At 39.5% G+C, this 24321-nt stretch overlaps 3 protein-coding genes across 5 annotated transcripts; 1 reads left to right on the top strand and 2 right to left on the bottom strand.

The window, feature by feature from the left end:
• Window positions 1–532: 532 nt before the first annotated feature.
• On the top strand, window positions 533–12845 carry gtpbp1 (GTP binding protein 1). Of its 3 annotated transcripts, XM_025064524.1 has the most exons (17): window positions 533–599; window positions 938–1007; window positions 2927–3016; window positions 5871–6003; window positions 8187–8298; window positions 8418–8598; window positions 8786–8969; window positions 9243–9407; window positions 9533–9656; window positions 9766–9880; window positions 9964–10108; window positions 10193–10375; window positions 10486–10621; window positions 10719–10897; window positions 11179–11340; window positions 11594–11641; window positions 11843–12845. In XM_025064524.1, the coding sequence occupies exons 5-17, from the start codon at window positions 8250–8252 to the stop codon at window positions 11957–11959; spliced, it is 1788 nt and encodes a 595-aa protein (XP_024920292.1). In that variant the 5' UTR covers window positions 533–599; window positions 938–1007; window positions 2927–3016; window positions 5871–6003; window positions 8187–8249; the 3' UTR covers window positions 11960–12845. The 3 variants fall into 3 exon arrangements, with proteins under 3 accessions (XP_024920292.1, XP_008327895.1, XP_008327896.1); XM_008329673.3 differs by lacking the exons at window positions 533–599; window positions 938–1007; window positions 2927–3016; window positions 5871–6003 and adding an exon at window positions 6287–6883; XM_008329674.3 differs by lacking the exons at window positions 533–599; window positions 938–1007; window positions 2927–3016; window positions 5871–6003; window positions 11594–11641 and adding an exon at window positions 6292–6883.
• On the bottom strand, window positions 996–4454 carry lgals2a (lectin, galactoside-binding, soluble, 2a). Its single transcript, XM_008329676.3, has 4 exons — window positions 4333–4454; window positions 2175–2254; window positions 1685–1856; window positions 996–1604 (listed from the first exon to the last, which is right to left on the bottom strand). Exons 1-4 carry the CDS (start codon window positions 4339–4341, stop codon window positions 1458–1460), a joined length of 408 nt encoding a protein of 135 aa, XP_008327898.1. The 5' UTR covers window positions 4342–4454; the 3' UTR covers window positions 996–1457.
• Window positions 12758–23610, bottom strand: sgsm3 (small G protein signaling modulator 3). Its single transcript, XM_008329677.3, has 21 exons — window positions 23334–23610; window positions 19766–19848; window positions 19424–19509; window positions 19074–19137; window positions 18782–18993; window positions 18606–18713; window positions 18346–18489; window positions 18067–18262; window positions 17619–17764; window positions 17296–17529; window positions 16581–16763; window positions 16325–16480; window positions 16185–16239; window positions 16050–16099; window positions 15823–15975; window positions 15658–15728; window positions 15507–15555; window positions 15289–15374; window positions 15064–15186; window positions 14634–14694; window positions 12758–13981 (listed from the first exon to the last, which is right to left on the bottom strand). The coding sequence occupies exons 2-21, from the start codon at window positions 19770–19772 to the stop codon at window positions 13898–13900; spliced, it is 2268 nt and encodes a 755-aa protein (XP_008327899.1). The 5' UTR covers window positions 19773–19848; window positions 23334–23610; the 3' UTR covers window positions 12758–13897.
• Between the last annotated feature and the right edge of the window lie 711 nt (window positions 23611–24321).

The following is a 24321-nucleotide window of genomic DNA, read 5'->3' as shown; positions in this document are numbered from 1 at the left end:
GAAATAAATTAGAGATGTTATCTTTTAATGGCAGAGATACTGCTAAGCAATGTGTGCCATCCTATTGACGTGAATCCAAATTGCCTATATTGTTTACATGGCAACAGTGACACCAAGCGGTTAGAATATGTAATTGCGTCCAAAAATGACACGTAAATCTACAGTTTACACCAAAGACGACATTGGTCTGGAGTGACCACCTGTCCCGCTTTACGGAAATTCAAGATTTTGTCTCACTTTTTGATTAGATATTACTTAACTGAATATAAACTATTTTATGTACCTGGCTGCCTATCAGTGCAGTCCATAGCAATGATAGGTGACTTCGTGGATGAGGCGGTAGCTGACAGGCTGAGTGGTGTGTCAATCAAACTGCTGACTCGCAGCAATCGCACACACTTTAGCGTCTTAAATCATAGAGCGCGCGGTTGTTTTGATACAGTGAAGGCGCCCATGTGCAGTGTGCCGGAAAAAAAAGACGCCACCCTTTGGCTGATACCGGTGGATGGTGACTCTGAACCAGCATTCTGGAATTGGTGTCTAAACGGCTTCTCTGTCGGACATGGTAATTAATCTGATTGGAAACGACACCTGTGCACGTGAGTCTCACAAAACAAATACACAACAGAAAACACCAGAAGTTTGCAGTATTTTTTTGCAGTGTTTACCATGCAGTGCAATAAGCACATTTATATTGGTCAACTGACCATTTACTGACAATTTATGTCAAATGTGGAAGAATTAAGATAATACATAGATAAATACATTGCAAAATGTGTGTACTTTTCATGTTTAGGTTATGCCTTGGGTACTATAGAGTTTTTGTTTTGTTGTTTTGTGTGAGTAAAAGGCGAGATACGTGCATGTTACAAGTGTAAAAAAAAGTGATTGCAGCTGTCCCTCATTGTCCCACTCAAACCTTCTACTTTTCCCGCAGCTTGTCGGTTTGGAGGTGGTCGCCCTACATTGGTCTGAAATACACAGAGTCAAGCTGCCATCATGAAAGGGTGAACTTTAATCCACATCGTTACAGACAAACTTCCTAAAGGTCACAGAGGTGGAATGTGTGGCAGGGAAAACAAGTAGAACATGCAGCATGTTGAGGCAACTTTAGAGAGCAACTGGTCACCGACTACTTTTTAACTAAACACTGCAACATAAACAGTCTAACGACAGGGGCTTTAGACCCACATCACATTAAAGGATGTCATTTGTGAGCGTCATTCCACATGTTTTCTTTCAACATTAAACATTTTAACCTGGCAGTTATATTTTAAATATTCCATCTAATTCAAACAAATGCAGCATTAATTTTCGTTTTTTTCATCTTGTTAAGAAGTCAAATTTTAACATGATACAATATGATGCAAGCCAGGATGAATTTGTGGATAAAATGTGACAGAATAAGTAAAAAAAAATGAAATAAAATTAAACAAAACAGTACACCCTTCCAAAAATTACTTGATCTGGATACTTGTAATACGAGCATCCCCATCATAGCTCATGCACGAGTACTTCTCTGCACCTAGGCGGTTAGGGAAGTGGATTTGAGAGCCATCTGATAAAGTCACCAGGAACTCCTCAGGGCTGAACTCAATGATAATCTGAACAAGAGAAAACACGGAGAACATGAAGGTTAAATGATGAAGCTTTATTTTAAAATATGACCCTGTTGGGAACGAACCTTGAACTCCTCTCCAAGTTGAAATGGAAAGCCCCCTTGACGGACCTCCTCGCACCAATTTCCTCCTTCATAAGAGTTGCAAACCACAGCATTCTCGTCTCCATGGGCGTTAAAGCGAGGGTTCATATGAAAAGTGAACTCATTCTCAGAGGGGCCAATATTTATAGAAAAACTGTGAGGTAAATAATGAAAAAGAACATGACTCATCTGGCTTGAATTAAATTAGAAAGTAATAGTTTTCAGTATTGGAAATTAGTGTGATGGCTTCTGCGTGTATATACATTTAACGGACAAAACCAGCAGGTGGCAGTAAATAAAAGAAGAAGAAACTAGAGTTTTTCTGGTTAGCACAATTAGCTTAACCAAGACTTAAATGAATGACTGGTGTAAATTAACAATATCAGCTATCTAGCTGTTTTATGTTTCAGAACTCTTAAATACAATGGATTATATTTACACGTTTTAAATATTTACATAGTCTTTGGCTTACTTGGAGGCATCAGGTTTGGCTACTCCCACAATGGTCAGGGTCTGTCCAACCTTGAAGGACATGTTTTTTACAACCATACCCTGAATAAAAATAAAAAAGCAGTAAAGGTTAGTATTACTGTGTATTAATTGTACAGTAAACGACAACTGCAGCAATAGCCCCAAACGACTCTGCAATCCTGTCCACGTCCCTAGAAAATATAAAACATGTGTTTTCAATTATCCTCCTACTGATTGTGTTGCTCATGGTTTCCAGCAGCTCTTTCCTGTCTGACAGCTGCAACGGCCTTTTTTCCACTACACCGACTCAGGGAGATATTTCAGTTGGTTAAATACAAAATGGCAAATTCACAGTTGGAAAAGCTGGCTGAGCACAGCAGAAACATCTCGCTACAACACAGAATAATGCTGCCAATATGGAGGAGCAGTATATCATTAGGTGGTGATTCAGCGCTGTTGAACAATTTGTCCTTTGTTATGTTATAGGGAGTGTCTGGTACAGATGTGGAAGTCATTTCATCATTTAAATACTGTTTGTAGTTTGAAATAGGAATTTACTGAAAATACTGAAAAAAATATATCTTACCTATTGCAAATATTATAGTTAGTTATTATTATTTTTCTTTTTTCAAGCAACACCCAAGGTTTAATTGATTAGGTACATCCACAGGCCACATCTTTCATTTCATTTAACTGAAAATGACAACAAAGCTATTTCTCAGTAATTGCAAATGTGTTATTTTGTGTCTTCAGGCTTTCTAAGGACATTAATGTGGACAATTCGTGGAGGACCATCTTAGAAGATACAGCTCTAAGGTCTGGTCACACCCATCTGTTAATAAGGTACAACAACAGACTTCAAATATTTTTCTCTGTGAAGGTTATCTCAGACATAAGTCCAGTCAAGACAAAGTGGTTAATTTTAGCTCTCAGGGTCATAAAGCTGTGGATCCACTGCTGCCTCCTGTGGTCAGTTTACGTCCACATATATGAAAATAACAGTCACAAAAATAAAACATTTGGACTTTGTGATAGGGACAACAGTGAAGCCACAAATGGTAAAATGACAGATTTGGTAAGTGGAAAGTGTAAAACATCTTGCGGTTGCTCCATCAGTTATTCGAAGGAGCTGATTGATGGTGCAGTTGTTAATGGTGGTCCTGTATGTTCAAATGCCTAACCTTTATTTTTTCGAGAAGGCAACTTAGATATTAAGAAGAAGTCCAATTAACGGGGATCTTCAATGGGGGGATACTGCAGAAACTAAGACTGTCACAACAAGGTTAGCATTGAAATGATGGATGAATCTCAATGGTTACATTGGTTAAAACAAGTCACAGTAAAACAGACAGTGTGTGGTGTATGTATGGTTTTTTTTTACCCTAGCAACTGAAGCAAAGTTTAGAGAAAACCACAGAAAGTATAATAAAAGGAGCAGAAGTGATACTATGATATGGGTACGACATTCTTTCCATACTAGAGTCCAACTGTAAAGTGAGTGCAACACATGCTGCTGGGACTGGAGCTGTGAGCTGTGCTGAAGGTGGAGCTGGCTGCCACCCTACACTTCTTCTTTAGTGCTGTCTACGAGGATAGTGCACACGGTGACCGTCCAGTAGCATTTAGTTTATCTTCAGCATGGGTTTTAGCTCATCCTTAAATGTAATTTGAACTCCCTTCCTATAACCACATAAAACTCCTCTAGTTTTGCCAGATGATATATTTTTTTCTCTAAATCTACATATATAGAGAGAGATAAAACCCACATCCTTATTAGAAGGGAATCAACAAATATTAACAGGCGTTTCTGATATATCAAAAAAGCTATAATAACACAAACAGTTGACTTAGTTCAACATTTATAGCTGCTGGGAAAACCAGCACATGTGACTGGTGTCTATTGAATAGTTTGACCAAAAAAGGCACTGACGGGAAAAAGCTCCTCAATCCAGACCTAACTCAGAGTCTAGAGCAAAGTCAAATGCAGCAGAGAAGCCGATTCTGTTACATCAGCTTGCAGGACACAGAGTGAGCTGGCAAATGTCAAGCCAACGACAGTCAGTTCCACTTTTTAAAATATAACCTAAGACCACAGTTTATCTAAACACGATGAGCAGAAGTCATGCAGAAACACAGTTTGATCCTTAAATGATACCTACATTCATCATTTTTGCAGATGGAATCAGGGAGTTCAGCAGAGGAGAAACCAGAGTGATGCAGGCAGGGCCCTCTGTTCCTTTGGCCTTAGATATATGCAACGTGGGCGTAACCTTTTATTTGAGTGACATCTAAAACAGCCAATAGAATCACGTCTTTAGTAAACTAGGACAAATGGGTTAGAAGTGAATATATAGACCTTAAAAAACAAATTAGAGGTTACAAAGTGAGTGCAGACCTTAAAGTGAAGTAGTGAAAAATGGTGACATGGAAATTCCAGATTTGAACTTGTAGGTTTGCAGGGTATGGCTCTGAGAGGGAGGCAAGGCCAGAGTGGCAGACAAAAATAGAACTGTGTTTGTTACCAGGGAGATCACTAAATATTTGGAATAGCCAGAAGATTTAAGCTCTGACCACTTTTAACGTACAGTGATTGTATGGCACCACGTATAAAGCCATATACTATATAGACATTAGGCTAGAAATAAAACCCACAAAAGACGGGGAAACATACTTAAACTGTGCCAACAATTAAAAGAACAGAAATTTCTGAGTCCCAGCCAGCACACAGGCTGGACTTCTACAGCTGCCACAGCTGCCGCGGCTCACGAAGACATAAGTCGCATGCTCGGATACTCTACATCCCACTGGAGATTAAACTAAGTGAATCCTCTAGAAGCTGCAAACATATATTTAGAGTTTGTTGTTGTAGCAGAGAAGATAAAAGCACTCATTTGTCTCCTTGCTGCAAAAATCTTAATACAAACTATATTTCCTTGCCCTGATTTAAAATGCTCTGTCTCAGAGATGTTCTATCTTGGTAGTGAAGAAACAATGTCCTCTTTTTTACAGGACAGAGTAAAATGCTCTGTCTCAGAGATGTTCTGTCTTGGTAGTGAAGAAACAATGTCCTCTGTGTTTTAATACAGTGACCATTGTTTGTGTTATTGCCGAGTTCCCGGACTCCTAATAGTAATGTCAGCTGACGTCTGGTCTAAACAGACGTGTCCAAATAGTTTTAGGAGGGGTGGAATTCACTCCACTAGGACGAGATAACAATTATAATAAAATTACAGCAAAATAAATCAAAGTCTAAAGTCTAGCTTTTGCTGAATGTCTCCAACATGGCACAAATAAGGAAAATATTGCCCATCTGCAATAGCCCAGTGCCTGGTAAGGAAGGCCCCCCCTACTTTGGAAACCACTGTACAGTTATTGTAAATACCTCACTAAGATTATCTGCTGCCATTTCCCTTTAAACAGGATGGACATTTAAAAATAAATGTTAAAATATAAATTTGTCCAATTGAGGAAGACTTAAAACTATCTTTCGGGACAATAATATCAGGAAATGGGGTTAATGCAGTGCTTCTCAAAGTGCTGTGCAGGCCCCACTGGTGGGAGCAGAGATGTGATAGGTAGGACACAACAGTAGGACATTTTCAAGGTTGTGTTATGTTATTGATTCATTATAAAATATGATGTTACTTGGTGTTAGTTCAATAAATTTGAAGTTTAATTTGTCAATATTTTTGGACAGGTGGCACTGGAAAATCACCAATACTTCAAAGTGGGGTATGACCAAAAGAATTTGAGAACCACTGGGATAACTATCAAGAGGGCAAGCCCCCACCCTGCAAACCTGTGATCTAAAGCAATACTGCCCTCTGTCGGTTTGTAAACCTTACTACTTTTCCGTAATAATAATGTAATTCAACTTAAAATCAGAGCCATTACATTATTTGGAAAGAATGTAAATGTTAAACATTTACAAATGTAAACAACGGGTTGCATTATACCATATAAAAATCTGATGTGTGTTTTGCTTCAAATCAGTGAACATAAACAGGGAATCCCTATCTAGATGTCAGAGGTCAGTCTTTGGATTGACTAAATTACTGCATTGCTTCTGGTTCCCTGCAGTTTCATCAACTGTAGCTGCACTGTGATGACGTTCTGTTGTCATGGTCGTGAGGAAACTGTAATCATATGAACCACCCCTTCGTTTACATTGGCCCACTGCCTTTTTTTAACAACAGTCACTCGAACACTACTGGTGAAAACACGGTAAAGGGTGTGAAGCAACACACACCTCCTCGTTATTATTAATGAGGCCGTTTCAGTTTATTTTTAAATGGCTCGGACCCAACACGGCTACACCTTGACAAACAGTTTGTTATTGTAGTGTTAACTGATTGACGTTGTGCTGTCTGGAGCGTAGTTTTGACTGTGCAATTAACGTCAGCCTGTGGAGCTTCGGACAGTGCAGCGTGCGGGTCAGTGTGTGTTTGTTTGGAAAACAGTCCGTCAGCATTACAATTGAAAAGGAGCTTTAAACTGAATTCTGTCAGCTTGAGGGACGTAAATAAAATGGCTTCCATAATAGCGGAGCATGAGCCAGGCTCCATACCGCTGACTGATACGTTAGTACCCGCAAGTATATTCGCGCCGGAGCGGGGAGGATGCGGCGACGACAACGGGGACGAGGGCTTAGAGGAGGCGGATATGCTGAATGGCGAGCCCGAGGACTGCAGGCTTGACTTCACTAACAAGGTAAAACTAGGCCTCAAATTGAATGCAGCTCCGATGCTAATGCTAGTTAGTTTCCTCGCATTCAAATGAATGAAACATATAATGCCACCAAATATTTGCATGTCGGTGTGTTACTAGCAACAAGAGTTTGCAGCACTTTAGTGACATATTTGAAACGACAGTGATTTTGTGATGTAAGGAATTTGATATTTTAGTGTGAAACATTGCGTTGCTAAACGTTAGCCTACCCTAACGCCTACACATTCTGCCGTCACTTTACAGTAAAACGCTGCGGATGGTGCTACGTCAGCTGTTTTTATTCAAAACAATTCTGTTCCACTGTAACTACCATGTTTATTGCGTATGTAAACTGATGAAATATAGTGCAACTCTATGGATCATGTTTCCTGCTCTACAATCAATAGTACTGGGTCGCTGGAATTTGTTAAACCCATATTGTTTTGTGTCGGTAAAATGACACATTGCACTGCTGTTACATGAAGCATGAACGTCTTGCTTCAGGTTGCATCAGTAAAAGGCAGGTCCTTGTTCACCTTTGGCTCCTGTCACAGACATGTCTGAGTTTCTATCTTAGCCAATAAACCTATAAATCTATAATTAGACTTGCTCAAAACGAATAGACTATTTTAAAAAAAGATGTTCCTCAAGGATGTATGCAAAGTTTCAGATCCTTTTTAACCTTTTAACCTCTACTCCACTTGATAGTGTTATCATGAGGTATTGCATTCAATTAGTTTTACTGATATAAGAACAATATGTGGCAACATGTCTCCTAACACAGAAGCAATTAATACCTTTTTAACTATAATGGATTGTAACAAAAATATTTATTTTTAAAACGCAATGCAACTTTGTCCTTGTTGAGTTGAATTTGAAAGAAACACAGAAAAACGTATCTTTCTTGTTCTCTTCAACACCATCACAGAGACTATGATACTATTAAATGAATGAATAAATAAATACATGTAATGAAAGATAATTATGATCTCATTCATTATGGGAAAATGCTGTCATGTTTAAATAAGCAGAACCATCTCAGAAAATTAAATTGTCTGTTTTGTGTCTGAGGGAAAAAAATGAACAAAATAAGTTCATTTTTTTCAAAGCCCTTTGATCTATTTGTCCTTTAAAAACATGCGCTAGTTCCATGTGACCTGCAGCAGTTTTCGTGGGAAGAGACACTGCTGTGTTCGTGTTCAGTCCAAGGACTTGTACAAATAATTCAATGGCTCATCCATCCTTGCCTTTTGTTTTTTCCTAATTATAATGTTTTTCTGTCCTTGTCTCTTTTGGTAACCAACAGCAGGCTCTTGTTAGTCCAAATGGAGACCAGTACGACTCATTGGTGCGGCAGCTACGGGACAGGATGGAGGAGGGATGTGGGGAAACCATCTATGTGGTTGGAATGGGTTCAGGTAAGATACAAAGTGTCCACATGTGAATGAACTTGGCCATTATAGTTACTTCTATTTCTATTTTCCTGTGTGTTTTACTAACCTTTAGTGAAGTTAACTTCATTTCAACTTTGGTACAGATGGCAGTGACTGGGGTCTGGACGACAAAGACATGGAGGCCTCGGTGGCCACGGTGCGCTCCATGTGCGAGCAACTGGACGCAGACCTCATATTACTTCGGGAGCGCAATGAGACTGCAGGATTGGTGCGTGACTATCTGATTAGAAGACGTGTGGGTGAGCTGGACTTCTTGGAGGTCAGGTGAGTTATCTGATGAGAAAAATATTTTCTCTATGAACTCTATGTAAGCTGTCAGTTTATATTGTAAAAAAATCTGTTTAAATTGTAAATAAGAGACCATGTTTTTTTTCATGGACAGATTAGAATGCCCTTTTTTACACTATTAATATTTACTGACCATAGTAATTGGTTTTCCTGTGTCCCTCAGAGTTGCAGTTGTAGGTAACGTGGACGCCGGTAAAAGCACACTACTGGGCGTATTAACACATGGAGAGCTGGACAATGGCAGGGGATTTGCCCGACAAAAGCTTTTTAGACACAAGCACGAGATGGAAAGCGGCAGGACCAGCAGTGTGGGCAACGATATTCTGGGCTTTGACCAGGAGGGGCAGGTGAGGGCTCTGTTTAAGCCACATACCTTCTTCACATTAGTTTTTTAACAAGCTTCAATATAGAGAGGATGAGGATATAGAATGTGCTGTGGGCCTCTTTGTACCACATAAATTGGGCTTCAAGGTCAAAAAGGTTAAGAACCCCTGCTTTATTCTATATATTTCTGTCCCTGACATACAGTACTTGACCTTGTGTTTCCCGTCTTATTTATATATATACTGGTAACACCATGATAGATGTAATGTGACTGTTGAAAGCGTCTTTGTGTCTAGGTGGTAAACAAACCAGACAGCCACGGGGGAAGTCTGGACTGGACCAAAATCTGTGAGAAGTCATCCAAGGTCATAACCTTCATAGACCTGGCTGGCCACGAGAAATACCTGAAGACCACTGTGTTTGGGATGACGGGACACTTGCCTGACTTCTGCATGCTTATGGTCAGAACAAAATCTCAGACTTATTTATTTGGCAGTGATTCATTGAAGCCGTGTTAGCAAAAGATCTTTTTTTTTTGTTAAGGTTTTGAGGGAAATATTTTGAATCATTTTCCTCTTTTCTCCAGGTTGGCAGTAACGCAGGTATTGTCGGGATGACCAAAGAGCATCTTGGGTTGGCGTTAGCTCTCAATGTGCCAGTGTTTGTGGTGGTAACCAAGATAGACATGTGTCCAGCCAATATTCTTCAAGGTCAGGCTCAGACAACAGAAGTTATGGCTCTACTTCATGTGAAAAAAAACATCATCTGCATACTTAAGGAAAAATAAAACTGTATGTGATATTTCTCTCCCCTGAACAGAGACATTAAAGCTTCTTCAGAGGCTACTGAAATCTCCTGGTTGTAGGAAAATTCCCGTTCTGGTGCAAAACAAGGATGACGTCATAGTTACTGCTTCAAATTTCAGTTCTGAGAGGTAATAAATTTCTCCCGGCTAAATGTTCAAACTTTTCTCTCTCTTTCTCTCTTTCTAATGTCTTTGTCGGAATGTGTGTCCAGGATGTGTCCAATCTTCCAGATATCCAATGTGACTGGAGAGAATATGGATCTGCTTAAGATGTTCCTCAACCTGCTGTCCTCCAGGACGTCATACAGGGACGATCAGCCGGCCGAGTTTCAGATCGATGACACCTACTCTGTACCGGTACGCTGACAGATTTATCACACACCTAAAAATCCTTCGCTAAATTATCTAAAAACCACTGCTTGTGTCCTGTTTGTACCTCAGGGTGTTGGCACGGTGGTGTCAGGGACTACTTTGCGTGGACTCATACGCCTGAATGATACTATGCTGCTGGGCCCAGATCCTCTGGGCAGCTTCATCCAAATTGCTGTGAAATCGATCCATCGTAAGAGGATGCCTGTGAAGGAGGTCAGAGGAGGTCAGACCGCATCGTTTGCTCTCAAAAAGGTGAAGAAGGGTTATCAACAGGAGGCTGTTCAATGCTTAAGAAAAAAAAAAGGTTCATCATAATGTTCATGTTTGCAGTCTCAGAAATTCTATTACTGCCTCTTGCACAGATCAAGCGTTCGTCAATAAGGAAAGGCATGGTGATGGTGTCGCCCAAGTTGAATCCACAGGCCACCTGGGAGTTTGAGGCCGAGATCTTGGTGCTGCATCATCCAACGACGATATCCCCAAGATATCAGGCCATGGGTGAGAAACCGTCTCAACAGAAAATAAGTAAAAAAAAAAAGGAAATTATATCAGAAGAAAACGTGCACTCACCCAACTCTCTTTGGTCACTGCACAGTTCACTGCGGCAGCATCAGGCAGACGGCCACCATCTTGTCCATGAACAGGGACTGCTTAAGGACCGGGGACAAAGCTACAGTCCACTTCCGCTTTATTAAGACCCCAGAGTATCTGCACTGTGACCAGAGGTTGGTCTTTCGAGAGGGACGCACTAAGGCTGTGGGAACTATCACTAAGGTAGGAACTCCTGCTTGACAAATCAATTATGTAAAAACCCTGCTCTCAGTGGTCCAAATGTTAATGCGTAGTTTATATTAAAAGAGTAAAAGCAAACAAACCTATTTGTGCTGTATTTTGTTCCTTAAATATGTGAGAATTGATAAGAAATGTAACCAATAAGTGATATCGATGGGTTTTTTTTTTTTACTTAATTTTTTAGCTTTTAACCAATAAGTGATATCGATGTTTTTTTTTTTACTTAATTTTTTAGCTTATTAACTCATTTAACTACTTTCCAGCTGTTGCAATCCACCAATAATCTGCCGACAAATTCCAAACCACCACAAATCAAAATGCAATCCACGAAAAAGGTGCCACTACGCAAAGAAGACGGATCCACTGGAGCTGGTGATGACGCAGCTACGATAGCCCTGTCAGCAGGGCCAGGCACGACACAGCAGGTAGGTCATATATCTTTGGGATTTTCTTTTTAGTAAAATATCTGTTGCTGTGCCTGCATTTTCTTTATTTACTCTGTAACTGGACTAAACAATACTATGTTCTCCTCTTCTTTACCTTTTACTTCATCCTCCATATTTAATTTTGCCTAATTTTTTCACAAATCCTAATGATGTCACGCCACATTGTATTTTTTTTTTACCCCCTCTCATTTTTTACCGTTCCTCTCATTTGCTTGCGTATCCACCTCCTAAGGAGGGAGAGGAGGACCCTCAGATAAAGGAGGGCAACAAAGAAAACAAGGTAAAACAGGGTGATTAAAAATGAAGCAGAGCAGGAAAAGAAACTGAAAATTTGCTCCAAACTATGAGATTTTTAAAATTATTATTAGCCAAGTCAACATCTAAGTGGAGTCCGTCTTATTGGCTCAACATCACCAGTACAGTCCTGACTTTTCAAATATCCAGAGTCTGTTCTCGTTAATCACCGTTATCTCTTTTGTAGCCAAAGTCTGGAGGAGGTGGAAGGAGAAGAGGAGGCCAGAGGCACAAGGGCAAAGGTCAGAACAGTGGCACCAACACCACAGCGACCCCCTCCTCCGCAGGAGCCGGCAGCTGCTGAACTCTCCCCTGATCCCACGCAGAACTCCTCCCTCGTGACCACTCCAAATGTCTTCATCCCACCAACCATGAAGGATCGTGACGTTCACAGTGAGACACTTGTCCCCATTTAAATTATGTCCTAATGCCTTTTTACACCTGGTCTTAATGTTTTAATTTTTTAAAAAGGGAACTCAAAGGGTAACTCCCCCCCCACCCCCAAGAGAAAGGTAAACACATTTTATGCATTTTAATGTCAGCTGCTTTTGCTATTACTTTTTTAAAAATGTTTGGATAGAGGTAATCAGTGTGGTTTTTGAGGTCAGCCTCACTCAGGATGATGATTCTTTAATTCTATTCATATTTTAAAGTGTCTGGGAAATCAACAATTCATTCCTTGGACTCAAGTGTTTTTAATGAGGAGGTTAGCTAAACCCATACCAAGGAAACAAGAGCAGCTAGATATATATATAAAAAAAATCCTCCATGCATTCCCTGTATATTTGAAATGTAAAACATTTGAACTATTTATACCGCATATGAGAAATAGCTGTTGTGCTCCGATTAAAGCAAGCCACTGTACAAAGTGTATGCAAATCACAAATGAATGTAGCAGAGGGCACATAGTTATTGAGAGGTTTAGATGTATGGAAAGGGTGAGCTGTAAGATTTCATTTGATCACTTCCATATTGGCAAGAGTTTGACTTCTAGAATCCATCTGCACCTGTAGTTTCAGTCTGCAATGTAAACATGGTAGTACAAACAGAAACCACACAGAAAACCTGTCACTCTCATATCTGTTCACACAGTATTTGTGCACTACCCCCTGCTGGTTGCATTACATGTTGTGACAACTTTGGCTGCTATAGAACCTGACCGACAATAAACAGATCTTAAGGAACTTTAACAGTGCAACCTGTAAGTATGTGTTATTTGTTACCGAAACATGCAATTACTACTATTTGGTTAGCAGGGTTTAATTGAAATGCACTATTGGTGTTAAAGCTCTTCTCACTTTCTGTTAAGCTGGCTGTTTTATCTATGCAGAAAGAATCAAATATTGTTTTATTTATTACATGCTAGCCCTGCAGAGTGTACCAAAAAAACACTTCGTCTGTTTCTAAACCATTATAAAAACCACCTGTTAAATGAGTTGTTATTTTGCAACAAGGTCACAAATTTACATACGGACTTGTCTGCTTATACACACATACACGTATGTAACATTTATTTTACTGTAGATTTTGTAACACAAAGTATTTCCTTCATTTACAATGTATCATACAGGTCCAATACTGCACACTACCACACGTTGATGGTAGTACACACATATACACACACCCTCAGACTTGCACCACGAAAGAAAGGCTTCTGTGTGTGCAACATTAGGAAGTGTTCTGGTTTATGGTGACACTGAGGTAAGTAGCATTCTAAAAAAAAACAAACAATGGCACTAGTCTATGGCCCTACATTTAGGAATGTCTCTTAAGGTGGTCTCCATCATTGCAAATGTGTAATATTACACAGAATAACCTTTATGATCAGCTGTTTATGCGCTTGGTATACACACACACACACTTGACCGATAAAAGAATAAACTGTACATGGCACTCCTCTGGGAAACACACTCACCTGTTTTTTTGTTGTTTTTTTAACTTCAAATCTGTTTAGGTACAGACAGATTTGTACTTAACTAATAATAAACGTATTATAAAGTCTGAAACATAAATAAAAACAATTTTGACTTTGTCTAAATAAAACTTAGAATGCAATACGATAAACTAAAGAAAAACATTTTAAATAAGTACTTTCAGTCTTCATTCTAAGGCTGTCATCTATGTGTGTAGATGTAACGTGTGTGAGGAGTACTCACGTCACATTTAGGACCGACAGTCTTTCAGAAACGGGTAAAGAGACAGAAAATATTACACAGACGTAGGGACAGCTCAGCTGTGTAGACTATCCATCGATGTCCCAGCTGAAGAGGTGGTGTTTCACCAACATGTCCTGAACACCTTCCTTTAACGGTTTCTGCTCCTTCTCCTTAAAACACAGACGTTTTACTCCAGTTAAATGAGGAAAAAACACGGTAACATAAATACTCCCCTTGCAGTTTGTTTCACTCTAAAAAAAGAATGCAAAAAGGTCAAATCTGTAATTTGGTAATTGATCTTATCCAATAACCAAGTGTAATTAATTGCATACATTTCAAGTTAAAATTAATTAATTAAAATTTTAAAAATCATATTTTGCAGTTTATTCTTTGTATTCAAGAAATATAAAACTGAAATGAAATTAAAATGTATATCCTCTGCTGCAACCCCTATTTGTTGGAAACCACTGATCCAACAAGTCATCACCCAGAAAATAAAAAAAAATCTGTACATCACAGCAAACATTATGATGCTGATATTGATTTCACCAAATCCCTGATGTCTTAAATAAAAAACAAATAGTAAAAGTAATTAAATCTACAGACAGTACAGGAGGGTCTCTAGTACAACTACTCACTACACTAGAGCGCTCTCTGACTCTTCTACCATCAGGTTACCTAGAGATCCCAGCTAAACAGGTGATGCTGAACCAGCACTTCCATTACTTGTTCTCTCAGTATAGCCATTTTCTGAAACAGCACAAATATAATTGATTTGGTGAAATGTCTCGTGTTCACCCTGGTGAAAACAGCTCTGCTCACCTCCTTCTTGTTGGGTAGCTCACAATCCTGGGAGAGACTGAAGGCAAACTTTGACAGGACCCTGTTAGAAAACAACAACAACAAGAACCTGGTCATTTATTTCATCCCTCAGATCATGGGTTTTTTTTAATAATGAGATCTTCTGTGGCATATTTAAAAGTTTTCTGTTCATCAGTGTTAATTTTGATGTGAAAGACTAAGTCAACGACAAACACGATTAAAAAAAAGTAAACAAATGAATGAGTAAATACATTAAAACAAAACTTAAGCTGTCGGGGACATAGTCACAGAACAGGAGTAACAGGTAAGGAAGAGAGCCAATCAGAGCTAAGTTTGTAAGCTCAAAGATGGGACATCCAAACAGAGCTCCAACCTTAGTGAACATGTGAAGTAGTAGAAGCCAGAAGAGAGAGAGAAAGTGCGTCTTTACCTAAGCTCACACTTTATCTGCACCCATCCAGGACTGCGGAGAAACGACCACGGGTGATACCACTTTTCTACGGCAGTCATGCTGGAACACAACACCTCCAACCACAAATGTAACACCTGCTCACTGGAGGAAAGCACAGTCGTTAATAAACCACACTCATGTTGAATATGCGCACTCATCATATGTGGGTCTGACACATATCAGGTATATTGTCATGTGACTCACTTAAGACCGACACAGATGAGGGACCTGAACTTGACGTCCATCTGAGCGTGTGCTGAGTCATGGCTCATGTTGACTGACTGCACTGCCTGGAAAAGCAGACAGGTGGGGCTAATGCATCAACCAACACTTAGAAAGGCTTATCCCTTTTGTTTACAGAATGTTATTTGATATTGTTAGTTTTTCTTGGAGGTTCCATGTGACACTATTTGCTAACTCACTCTGTACAGCAGCTCCTCTGGTGTCAGTACTTTCCCATCTTCATCTAATCTGGTTAAATCAACAAAGGTTTTGTATTAAATTAAAATATATATCTCATTTATTGAAAGATCAGGTTTTAGTTAAGCTGAATACAGTTTATATTTGTTGTACCTGTAGGTTTTACAGAGCACCAGTCTTGAGTAAACAGAGTTGAAGTCTCTTTCCACTTCTCTGCTGGCTGCCTGCAGAAAAAAACCCAGAAAAAAAAACAAATGTTAAATCACAACAGTTTTGACCACAACAGCATGTAGATATAAAAACCAAAAGGTCTCCTACCTCTTCTATGAAAAGCCAAGGATGACAGGGCCCGCCGAGTATTGAAGGCTTCTTCAGACCATGCAGAAAAATGGCTTTTAAGGCCGGGCACAGTGTTCCTCTGACCAGGTCTGTGACTGCCTCTGTGACGGAGTCATCACCTGCCAATGAGTACTGCAGACGGATGAGAGCACAGGTCAAAGATGAGGCCAAACCTTATTTCTCATCTTAACAAAAGTGCTACTTACTTCTTTGCTTCTTTCATCAAGAACCTCCACAAACTTTGCAGGAAACCAGCCTGTTACAAAAAAGAAAGAATATACAAGATAATAAGAATATGTAAAAGAAAATGAGTTCTGAAACTTTGAGAAAAGTACACACACCTCTGAGACCATTGAGTTCTCCAACCCAGCAGTGTTCGTCCCTCTGTGAGATGATCTGATGGCAAGATATTAAAATGCATTAGATAAATATTCAAAAACAGAACACCCATGACTGCATCCATGTACGAGTCACTGCCTACAGTGATGATGTCATTCTTTCTGAAACCCAGTTCATCGTCATCGTGTCTCTCAAAGTCCAACAAAGCCTTCGCTCGTCTTCGACGGGTGCGTGACACAACGAGGAAGTTTTCGTGATCACGTTGGTGGCTCTCCATGGAGTAGTCTGGAGTCAGATCCTGGAAAGTCAAGTCAAAGTCATTTCATCAAATGAAGGATATATTTTTACGAAAAGAAAAGGAACAGGTTTCAAAGCTGTAGACTGTTATATGAACTCACAGTACTGGAATGACGTGGGTCAAAACAGTGGAAATGCTCTGCGGTGTGTGTGATGGCCTCTCGCAGAGCAGCCACCAGCTCCGTCTGCTTGATGTTTTTAGATTTTAGGGCTTCGGCTTCATCCTCTCCAAACAGCAGAGAACTCAGTGTGGACTTCCTGCGCAGGGACTGTCTTCTCACAACCTGCTTTCAAAGAACAAACAAAATACACCAGTTGTTATTTCCTTAAGACAACACAAAATGAACATCTCTATTTCAAAGACATACAGCCCCGGCTTATGTTCCTTCAGTGTAGAGATCAGGTCTTTGTGTATGGAGTAGGAAATATAAATATGGAAGGGCGTGCACACACACACACACACAAATAAATATATATATATATATATACACTTGAGTTTGAGACCCCTGCTCTAATACAACAGCACACACAAACAGTCTAAGTATGTACACACAATTCAAACATTGCATACAAGTGCTCTTTTATTAAGATAAATATGGCCTGACTTTTCACATGCACACCCAATGAACAGCACAGAAATGAAGAAACAGAACAACCAGCCACACTCAACAAACTGAATAACATTGCTGTTTCAACGTTTTACCACACTGGGGCAGTATAACCTTGGGTGCAGCTCTAAATTTAGACAATATGGTAATTCACAATTCAAGTATGGTCCTCCTTTGTTGTTTATGATACAAAAGGACAAACACTGACCTTGTTGAGGTTAGTGTTCAGGGCCACGTTGTTCCCATTGTTCAGCTGGGCCTGTTCATTCAGTATGTAGGCTTGGTGCTTGTGTCGGAAGGCCTCCAGACTTTCCTGAGACAGGGAATTTGCGAGCCGCATGGCTTCTCCAAGCACGGCGTTGCCATCTCTCAGCTGACTGGGTAAGTCTGACAAGGTGTTGAAAATTGAAGCGGAGTTCTCCGATGAAACCAGCTCCTCTTCCTGAAGTTTGGCAATATATTCATATTAAGATCAACACTCAATTACGTAACCATGGTGGGTCAACTGGAATGTAAATTAGCTTCAAACACCTTGATCTTCAGCATGCCCAGTGTGATCTGAAAAAGCACCAGTGAGCCCTGGTAGAAGAGAAGGTCCCAGATCCTGAGGAGCAGCCTGATGTCCACCACACTGGCAAATGATGTCAGGAACCAGTGGAGTGTGATCAGTGACAGCTCTAAAGGCAGAAGATTTAAAAAAAAAATTCCATTTTTTTACCTTTTGCTTAATCTTTATCCCTTAAAGAAAGGGTCTCAAAGTACCGGCTTGGGGGCCACTTTCAGCCCACGACTTCCATCCAATAATGAAAATATTATTTATAATGAACGCTCAAAGGTAGCCGACACGACAGATTCCAGAATGACATTTATAATGATTTTTTTTCTATATATCTAGAAGCCGTGGTCCCGAGCACATTTGAGTTTGAGACCCCTGCTCTAAACCCCTGCACCTAAAAGACAGCTTATTTTCCATGCTGACCTATGTCGTGGTCCTGCAGAAGGCGGTCGAGGGCAGGCAGGTACTGAACTATGAGTTGGCGCAAGACCCTCTGGTCAGTTTGGACGCCCAGCAGGGTGGAGGAGAAGTAGGCGGGAGGAAGGAGATCCTCAATCAGGGCACACATCATCCACAGTACGTCCTCCTCTTCCAGAAAAAGCAGCAGACATGAAACCACCTGGAGGATTGGGAAAAAGAACAAAAGTGAGACAACTAGCGAATTAAATAAAAACATGGAGAAGTACAACAAATACAACTCACCATCCCTGTACCCTGGCAGTACCCAATGTCTGGGTAGAGCCAGGCCAGTCCTCTCAGTACCCGTCTCAGCCTTGGTACTCCGACACTGGTCATGGTATTGAAGCATGCATTGGTGGGCATGGTCCGCAGGAGGTCCTTCTCTATCTGAGGGGTAAAAGAAAACCAGGAAACTGTGATTTTTTTTTTCATGTATTACAGGGAATCCACATCATCAAGTCAAAACCGTGTCTTATAGGTCAGTTGCATCACCAGAATTTCACCTGTTTTGCTGTAGTACAGTCCTCATTGGAGCTGTTCTTAATAATTTCTCTGTAGGAAATCTCAGACGTCCTCTTCTTCTGCAGTGCTCCAGACAGCCTCATCCAAATCTAACAAAATAAACAATTTCAGTATTCTAATAATCCTGTCAGTCTCACCACGGTGTAAATTCACGCACCTGAGGCCTCATGGTATGAGGGACGCCCCCCAACACCAAAGTCCGTAGACGATCCGAGCGTGGAAGGACAGGATCTATCAGATCCCAGGTCAGGTCACCCACTGTGTGATTGTGTGTGAACTCCAGGTGTGCTTGCCATCGCAGTCGCTGCTGGGGATCTTCACGCTGAGGTGAGCCTTCAGTCTTTAGCCAGGACCTGGAGCCCTCACCATCTGTGTAGTATAAATGTTTTAATTTTCCCACCTCTCATCAGCAGCGGCTTGGATAAAGCAGAAAATTACACAGTAATTACCTTCAGTGTCCATTCTGAAGCCAAACTCATCATACTGCAGCTCACAATGTTCTGACAAACCTTTCTGTAGAGACAATCAGACAAAATGCATTTCATTTCTCCACATCTGACTGTCAAATACTGTGTTTTATCCACCACAGCCACAACACCAGGCAGCAAAATAATGCGGTCCTTAGGGGAATTATATTATTTTTTTTAAAAACCTGTTCTCAATCCTTCTGGTATACAGTAGTAAAATTATATCAAATTTATAGTGTTAAAAATGTAATGAGTTTAGGGCTATTTTTACAAAAACAGCATGTAAAAAATGAGAGAACTTTGAATAACTCATTATGACAGTAAGTGCTCACCTGATGGTACTTGGCTAAAATGTCCTGAGGCCACATGCTTGGAGTGAGGGCAGAGAACGGCCCTCCAGGAGCAGGAGTGTAGGTCCCTGTTATATTTAGACACTTAAATTAGAGCTGTCAAAATGGACACGTTGATCACATTAATTAAGTCAGTACGTTGGTCGGTTTACAGCTGACGAACTGACAGACAATTGTTAAATGTATTATGTGTAAAAACGGCTTCACCGAAGTTGTGAAAAAGGCTATAGATTAAAAAAAAACTAAAAATATTTTTTCCATATGAATAATATCTGTGAAAAATCAAACCAGTTTGAATACTTCATGTTAGACGGATTCCTATACCTGACATGTTGTTGGTTGTAGGTTAAATACTCGTAGACGTAGAGACCGCAGACACCTCAGAAGAACAGAAGATCGTACACGCCCTGCAGCAAAGACAATCACAGGAAATGGAAAGATTGGAGATTAAATTCCTTTCTTGTGATTTTTAGGAAAGCTACTAAAAAAAGTGCTCGACCTGTCAGCTCTACTGTACATATGGAGACCCAGTGATTCTCACTTCTCTCATAAGGAAGTAGTACAGACATACAGTATATAAACGACGAGAACAGAGAGAATGACTGTGTACGAGAATAAAAACATTCCTTCTAATCACTTCAGGACCATATGACTCACCAGAGGCATTTTCCTCACTTGGCTGTGTGTGCAATTTTGTATCCTACTTTTCCATGGTGATTATCCTTGAGCAAATTGACAACAATACCAGCAGAAGAGGAACTATGAGGCGCCTTCTGATTACTGATTCATGACAAACACTTTCCACATTTTTATTTTGGTAAACAACTTCTTCCTTGTGGACTGTTATCTTAAGAAACAACATCTATTATACAAGGGCTGACATAACATACACACACATACAACGGACCTATGGAAGTTGAAGTGAAGGTGGGGCATAACATTTCTGTAAATGACCAAGAACTGACCCTATAATTTACGTGACAGAGGCATTTAACGCCCTATCACATGAATTTGTTTCCAGCACAGACCAACAGTGCAGAGATGACTTGGACTGAATTAGACTCATACAATGCTCTAAATGTCCTTAAACTTGGAAAAATGTTAAGCTGGAGCCAGCGATAACAGACAAAATCACTGGCGATGGTGTGGTTCATAACATCATACAACTGATATCTCTGTGTGCCGTGCATGCGTTTATCAATGGAAAACCTCCAATCCTCAAGAGGTTTCACATTTCATTATTAAACTGTGATTCTGGTTACAACAGATACAGAGTACTCGCTGTCACCGACATTTATTTAAATACACAATAAACTGTCTTCAAACTGTACATTAAAAAGAAAAAAGATGAATGAAAATGCTACTCTTTTTATGGTTAAGAAAGGCAGATGAACAGAGAGTTAGCTTAGTAGGGTTTTTATACAAACTGAAAACATTGTCTACAAATTAAGAGTCACTTAAATGCTGGGAACTCCTCATCTACTCGCTGTGCCATTCGACTGTGAAGAGATGCTAATGAATTCAGGGCTAAGGCACGTCTTCAGGCGTTTTGTTAAATGGCTCATGTCGTAAAAGAACAATTCTTACAGAAAGCAAGCTCATAATGAACACACAAACATAGTACACACAGTAGTACATGGCTGAATAATCAGCCAAATCCTGCAAAAGAGGTTCACAGGCATAACAACCACTCAGCCAAGATGATTCATTCCAGCAGCACATTTTTTTTTCTCATCTGAAGAGGGATTTAGGTCTTAAGAGAGATGAAAAATCAATTTGATGTTTGGAGGTTGGTCAAGTCCTTTCAGGCCAGCCCTGTGTGAAGCATGCATGGGAATTGGAACAGCACTTTGGAGTGACTTTCTGTGTAAACAGTTTAAAATTCTGCCAGGAAAACCCACATGACAAACCGTCTTCTCTTCTCAGACTGGCCTTGTGTCAACCTGCCGATTTGTCACAATCTAGAGCTGCATTAATGCTGCTGTGACACCACTGCAGTCATCATAACTAATTACCGGCAAGAACTGACTAAACCTTTTCAGGGGTTTACGTGTTCAACAGTTCCTTCTTTGAAATTTGGTTAGGATTTATCAAAAGCAAATTCGATTTATTTTTTTAGATTCAAGCAGTTTAAGCTATTGCTTCTTCCTACTCCTTTAAAAAAAAAAAAAATTACAATATTGTAATATGTAAATATTGTTCAAACAAACAAAAAACTACAATATTGTAATATGTAAATATTGTTATGATGTTTGTTTGTTTAAAAAAACCTGATTCATTCATTCAGATTCAATTAAAGACTCAAATGACTAATAACTACACACTCAGATTCAATTCAAGACTCAAATGACTAATAACTACACACTACAACTGACAAAATCTCTTACACATAATAATCTTACAATACAAACATGTTCAATCTACAATTCTTTACAAATACAAACAAAAAATAAAAATGTCTTTTTTATCCTAGCGAGAATGGGTGTGGTGTTTCGCTTGTGTTTGCACACAGCAGTCAACACCCTGCTTCAACACAGTAAAGAGAAATATCGTGCTGAACTCTAGTCACAATTTTGTAGTACTAGTCAACCAGTCTGTGGCCAAGTTATTAACTTAAAGATAAGCTCACCTATGAACTAAATTAACAACGCATGTAACCCAAGGCTAACCACTGTGTACTGCTCAACTGCAGACAGAAATGTAAGCACATAAATAGTAGAATGTTAAAAAAAAAAAACTTGCCTGAGGCTGATACATTTATAAAGCTCTCTTCATCCTCTGACTACTATCATGTTCCAAAGATGGAAGAGCTTCAATCAAGTTGCTCCCTTAGCTACAGAATGACAATCAGTTGAAGCCAAGCGACTGGTCATTGCAAACAAATAGAAAAGAGAGAAGTGGTGATAGATGCAGTAATCATTTTCAACCACAATGTGAGGAACAAGGAGGATCACACAACACTATTATTGGTAATACTTCTGTATTATTGTTTCCACCATTAACAAACAGTCCTCACTTACAAGAATAGGGTTCTCAACATTTGACTGCACCTATATACTTGTAATTACAATAATACTGGAAACTAGTTTTGCAAGGAGATTAAGTACCTTCATGCATTACTGGTCTCTAATGTTGTTGTCACAAACATGATCATCATTACCACTTTTTAAATAGCCAACTACAACTACTACCTCAAAATGGCTGCCCTGCTAATACATACCACACTGAGCTCTTGTTTGGCCAATCATTCATTTTATTTAATTAATTAATTAAATTCACAGGAATGGAATCGTAGGTATTTGAATGCCTGATTTATACTTTTCTTTCTAACCAGTCTCGATTCAACGTAACTATTCCTCTGCTTGGTCACATTTTCTCCAACTAATTCAAAATGATAACACAAGTTCCTAAGAACCGATTCTAACAATAGTTAGTTTATAAGCAAGGGATATAATTTAGAAGTGACTGCAATTCTCATGTATAGTTAATATGTCACACATACTGGGCGATTCATTCATTCAATTCAATTAATTTCCGTGTACGTCAAAAGTCAAAAATGTCATCTGTTGCCTTGGAGCTGAACCTGCTCACTTGTGGATGAAAGCCTGTACGCATGTCTCTGTGACACCATAGAAACACTGTTCAACATCAGCTGATTTAACGCTACGTCAAGCCCACGCTGACGTACGACTCCACAGACACGACAAGAGAAAACGGACCTTTATTTCCATATCTCTGAATAGACACATGTGATCCAACATAAAATGAACAGATAAAACCTCAGTGATAAGTCACTTTAAATGGACAGCTGTTAGCCTGAGGTGCTACCCCTTTAGCTTTTAGCTCTGTAGCGACGCACAACAACGTAAAACGGACCGCTGGCATAACTTACCTTGACATTACTTTGGTGGAATCACAAGGTGGTAGTTTGTGTCAGACGCGTCTTTGGTGTTTCAAAACTATTCAACGCCACATGCTACAGTGACATTGTTGCCATTTTTGTTTTTCCCTGCGTTATGCACCTGCTAGTGAAGTGCAGTTCCACTGTATCCTTACGCCCACTTAGCGTGTATCCAATCCAATCCTGAGAAGTAGATCCACATCCCGGAACTGTACTTTGCAGGGAAAATATCCTTCCGCACGATATAATGGATGACGTAGAGAGAATGACGTGGGTTTAGCTGTACACATCACTCATTCATTAATTTTCCTCCACCGTGGTTTTTTCTTATTGCATATAACCATAATTTCACCCGGTCACAATTTACAGCCTATATAACGTTGACTTTAATGATCAACTCTGCATTACGTCAAGTCCGATCACATCACTGTCTTCATGAAAAACATTTTACAAAGAAAACAAAAAACGTAAAATCAATGCAATTTCCCCACTTCTGGGATAAATAAAGAAAATTAATTAAAATTAATTTGCCTTGCTGGACCCACACCCCAATTTTGGAAACCACTATAGTAGTGGATGATTAACCTATCGATGCTGCAGTTTCTTTGGCTAAAAGGACCATAACAAAGAAATACAGCCTGCAATTAATATAAACTGTTAAGTCCTACTTTGTTAAACTCCAACTCCAACAAGCATGTCAAGAAAGGATATACAAAATTATATTCTTTTTTTTATCTTTTTTTGGAAAGTATAAAAACTTTTTAGGAATTGTTACTTACATTGATAAAAATCGGTTGTGTGAAATTCCAAAGCCTGGTGATGGTTGCATAGACATTTTATGTTAATTTATATTAATTTTTGTATCAAGATACTTATTAGTCCTTGGATGACAGAAAGGCACCTATGAAATAAAATGTATTATTATTATTATTATTATATGGTTATCTAAATGTGAATGCTTAGGGTCTGCTTTAATAAT

Source organism: Cynoglossus semilaevis, chromosome 17, assembly GCF_000523025.1.
Source record: "Cynoglossus semilaevis isolate Cse_v1.0 chromosome 17, Cse_v1.0, whole genome shotgun sequence".
Taxonomy (NCBI): domain Eukaryota; kingdom Metazoa; phylum Chordata; class Actinopteri; order Pleuronectiformes; family Cynoglossidae; genus Cynoglossus; species Cynoglossus semilaevis.
The sequence above is the reverse complement of the archived record's forward strand: the minus strand, read 5'-3'. Positions and strand labels throughout refer to the sequence as shown.

Coding starts and splice junctions, on each gene's coding strand:
- lgals2a (XM_008329676.3), bottom strand. Junction 1,857..2,174: donor GCCAAACCTGATGCCTCCAA/GTAAGCCAAAGA, acceptor TTTACCTCACAG/TTTTTCTATAAATATTGGCC. Junction 1,605..1,684: donor AACTTGGAGAGGAGTTCAAG/GTTCGTTCCCAA, acceptor TCTCTTGTTCAG/ATTATCATTGAGTTCAGCCC.
- gtpbp1 (XM_008329673.3), top strand. CDS start 6,701: ATGGCTTCCATAATAGCGGAGCATGAGCCAGGCTCCATACCGCTGACT. Junction 9,408..9,532: donor CTGACTTCTGCATGCTTATG/GTCAGAACAAAA, acceptor TCTTTTCTCCAG/GTTGGCAGTAACGCAGGTAT. Junction 10,622..10,718: donor CCCAAGATATCAGGCCATGG/GTGAGAAACCGT, acceptor GTCACTGCACAG/TTCACTGCGGCAGCATCAGG.
- sgsm3 (XM_008329677.3), bottom strand. Junction 18,994..19,073: donor CTTCAGAATGGACACTGAAG/GTAATTACTGTG, acceptor TATACTACACAG/ATGGTGAGGGCTCCAGGTCC. Junction 17,765..18,066: donor TCTGCAGGACCACGACATAG/GTCAGCATGGAA, acceptor TTCTGCCTTTAG/AGCTGTCACTGATCACACTC.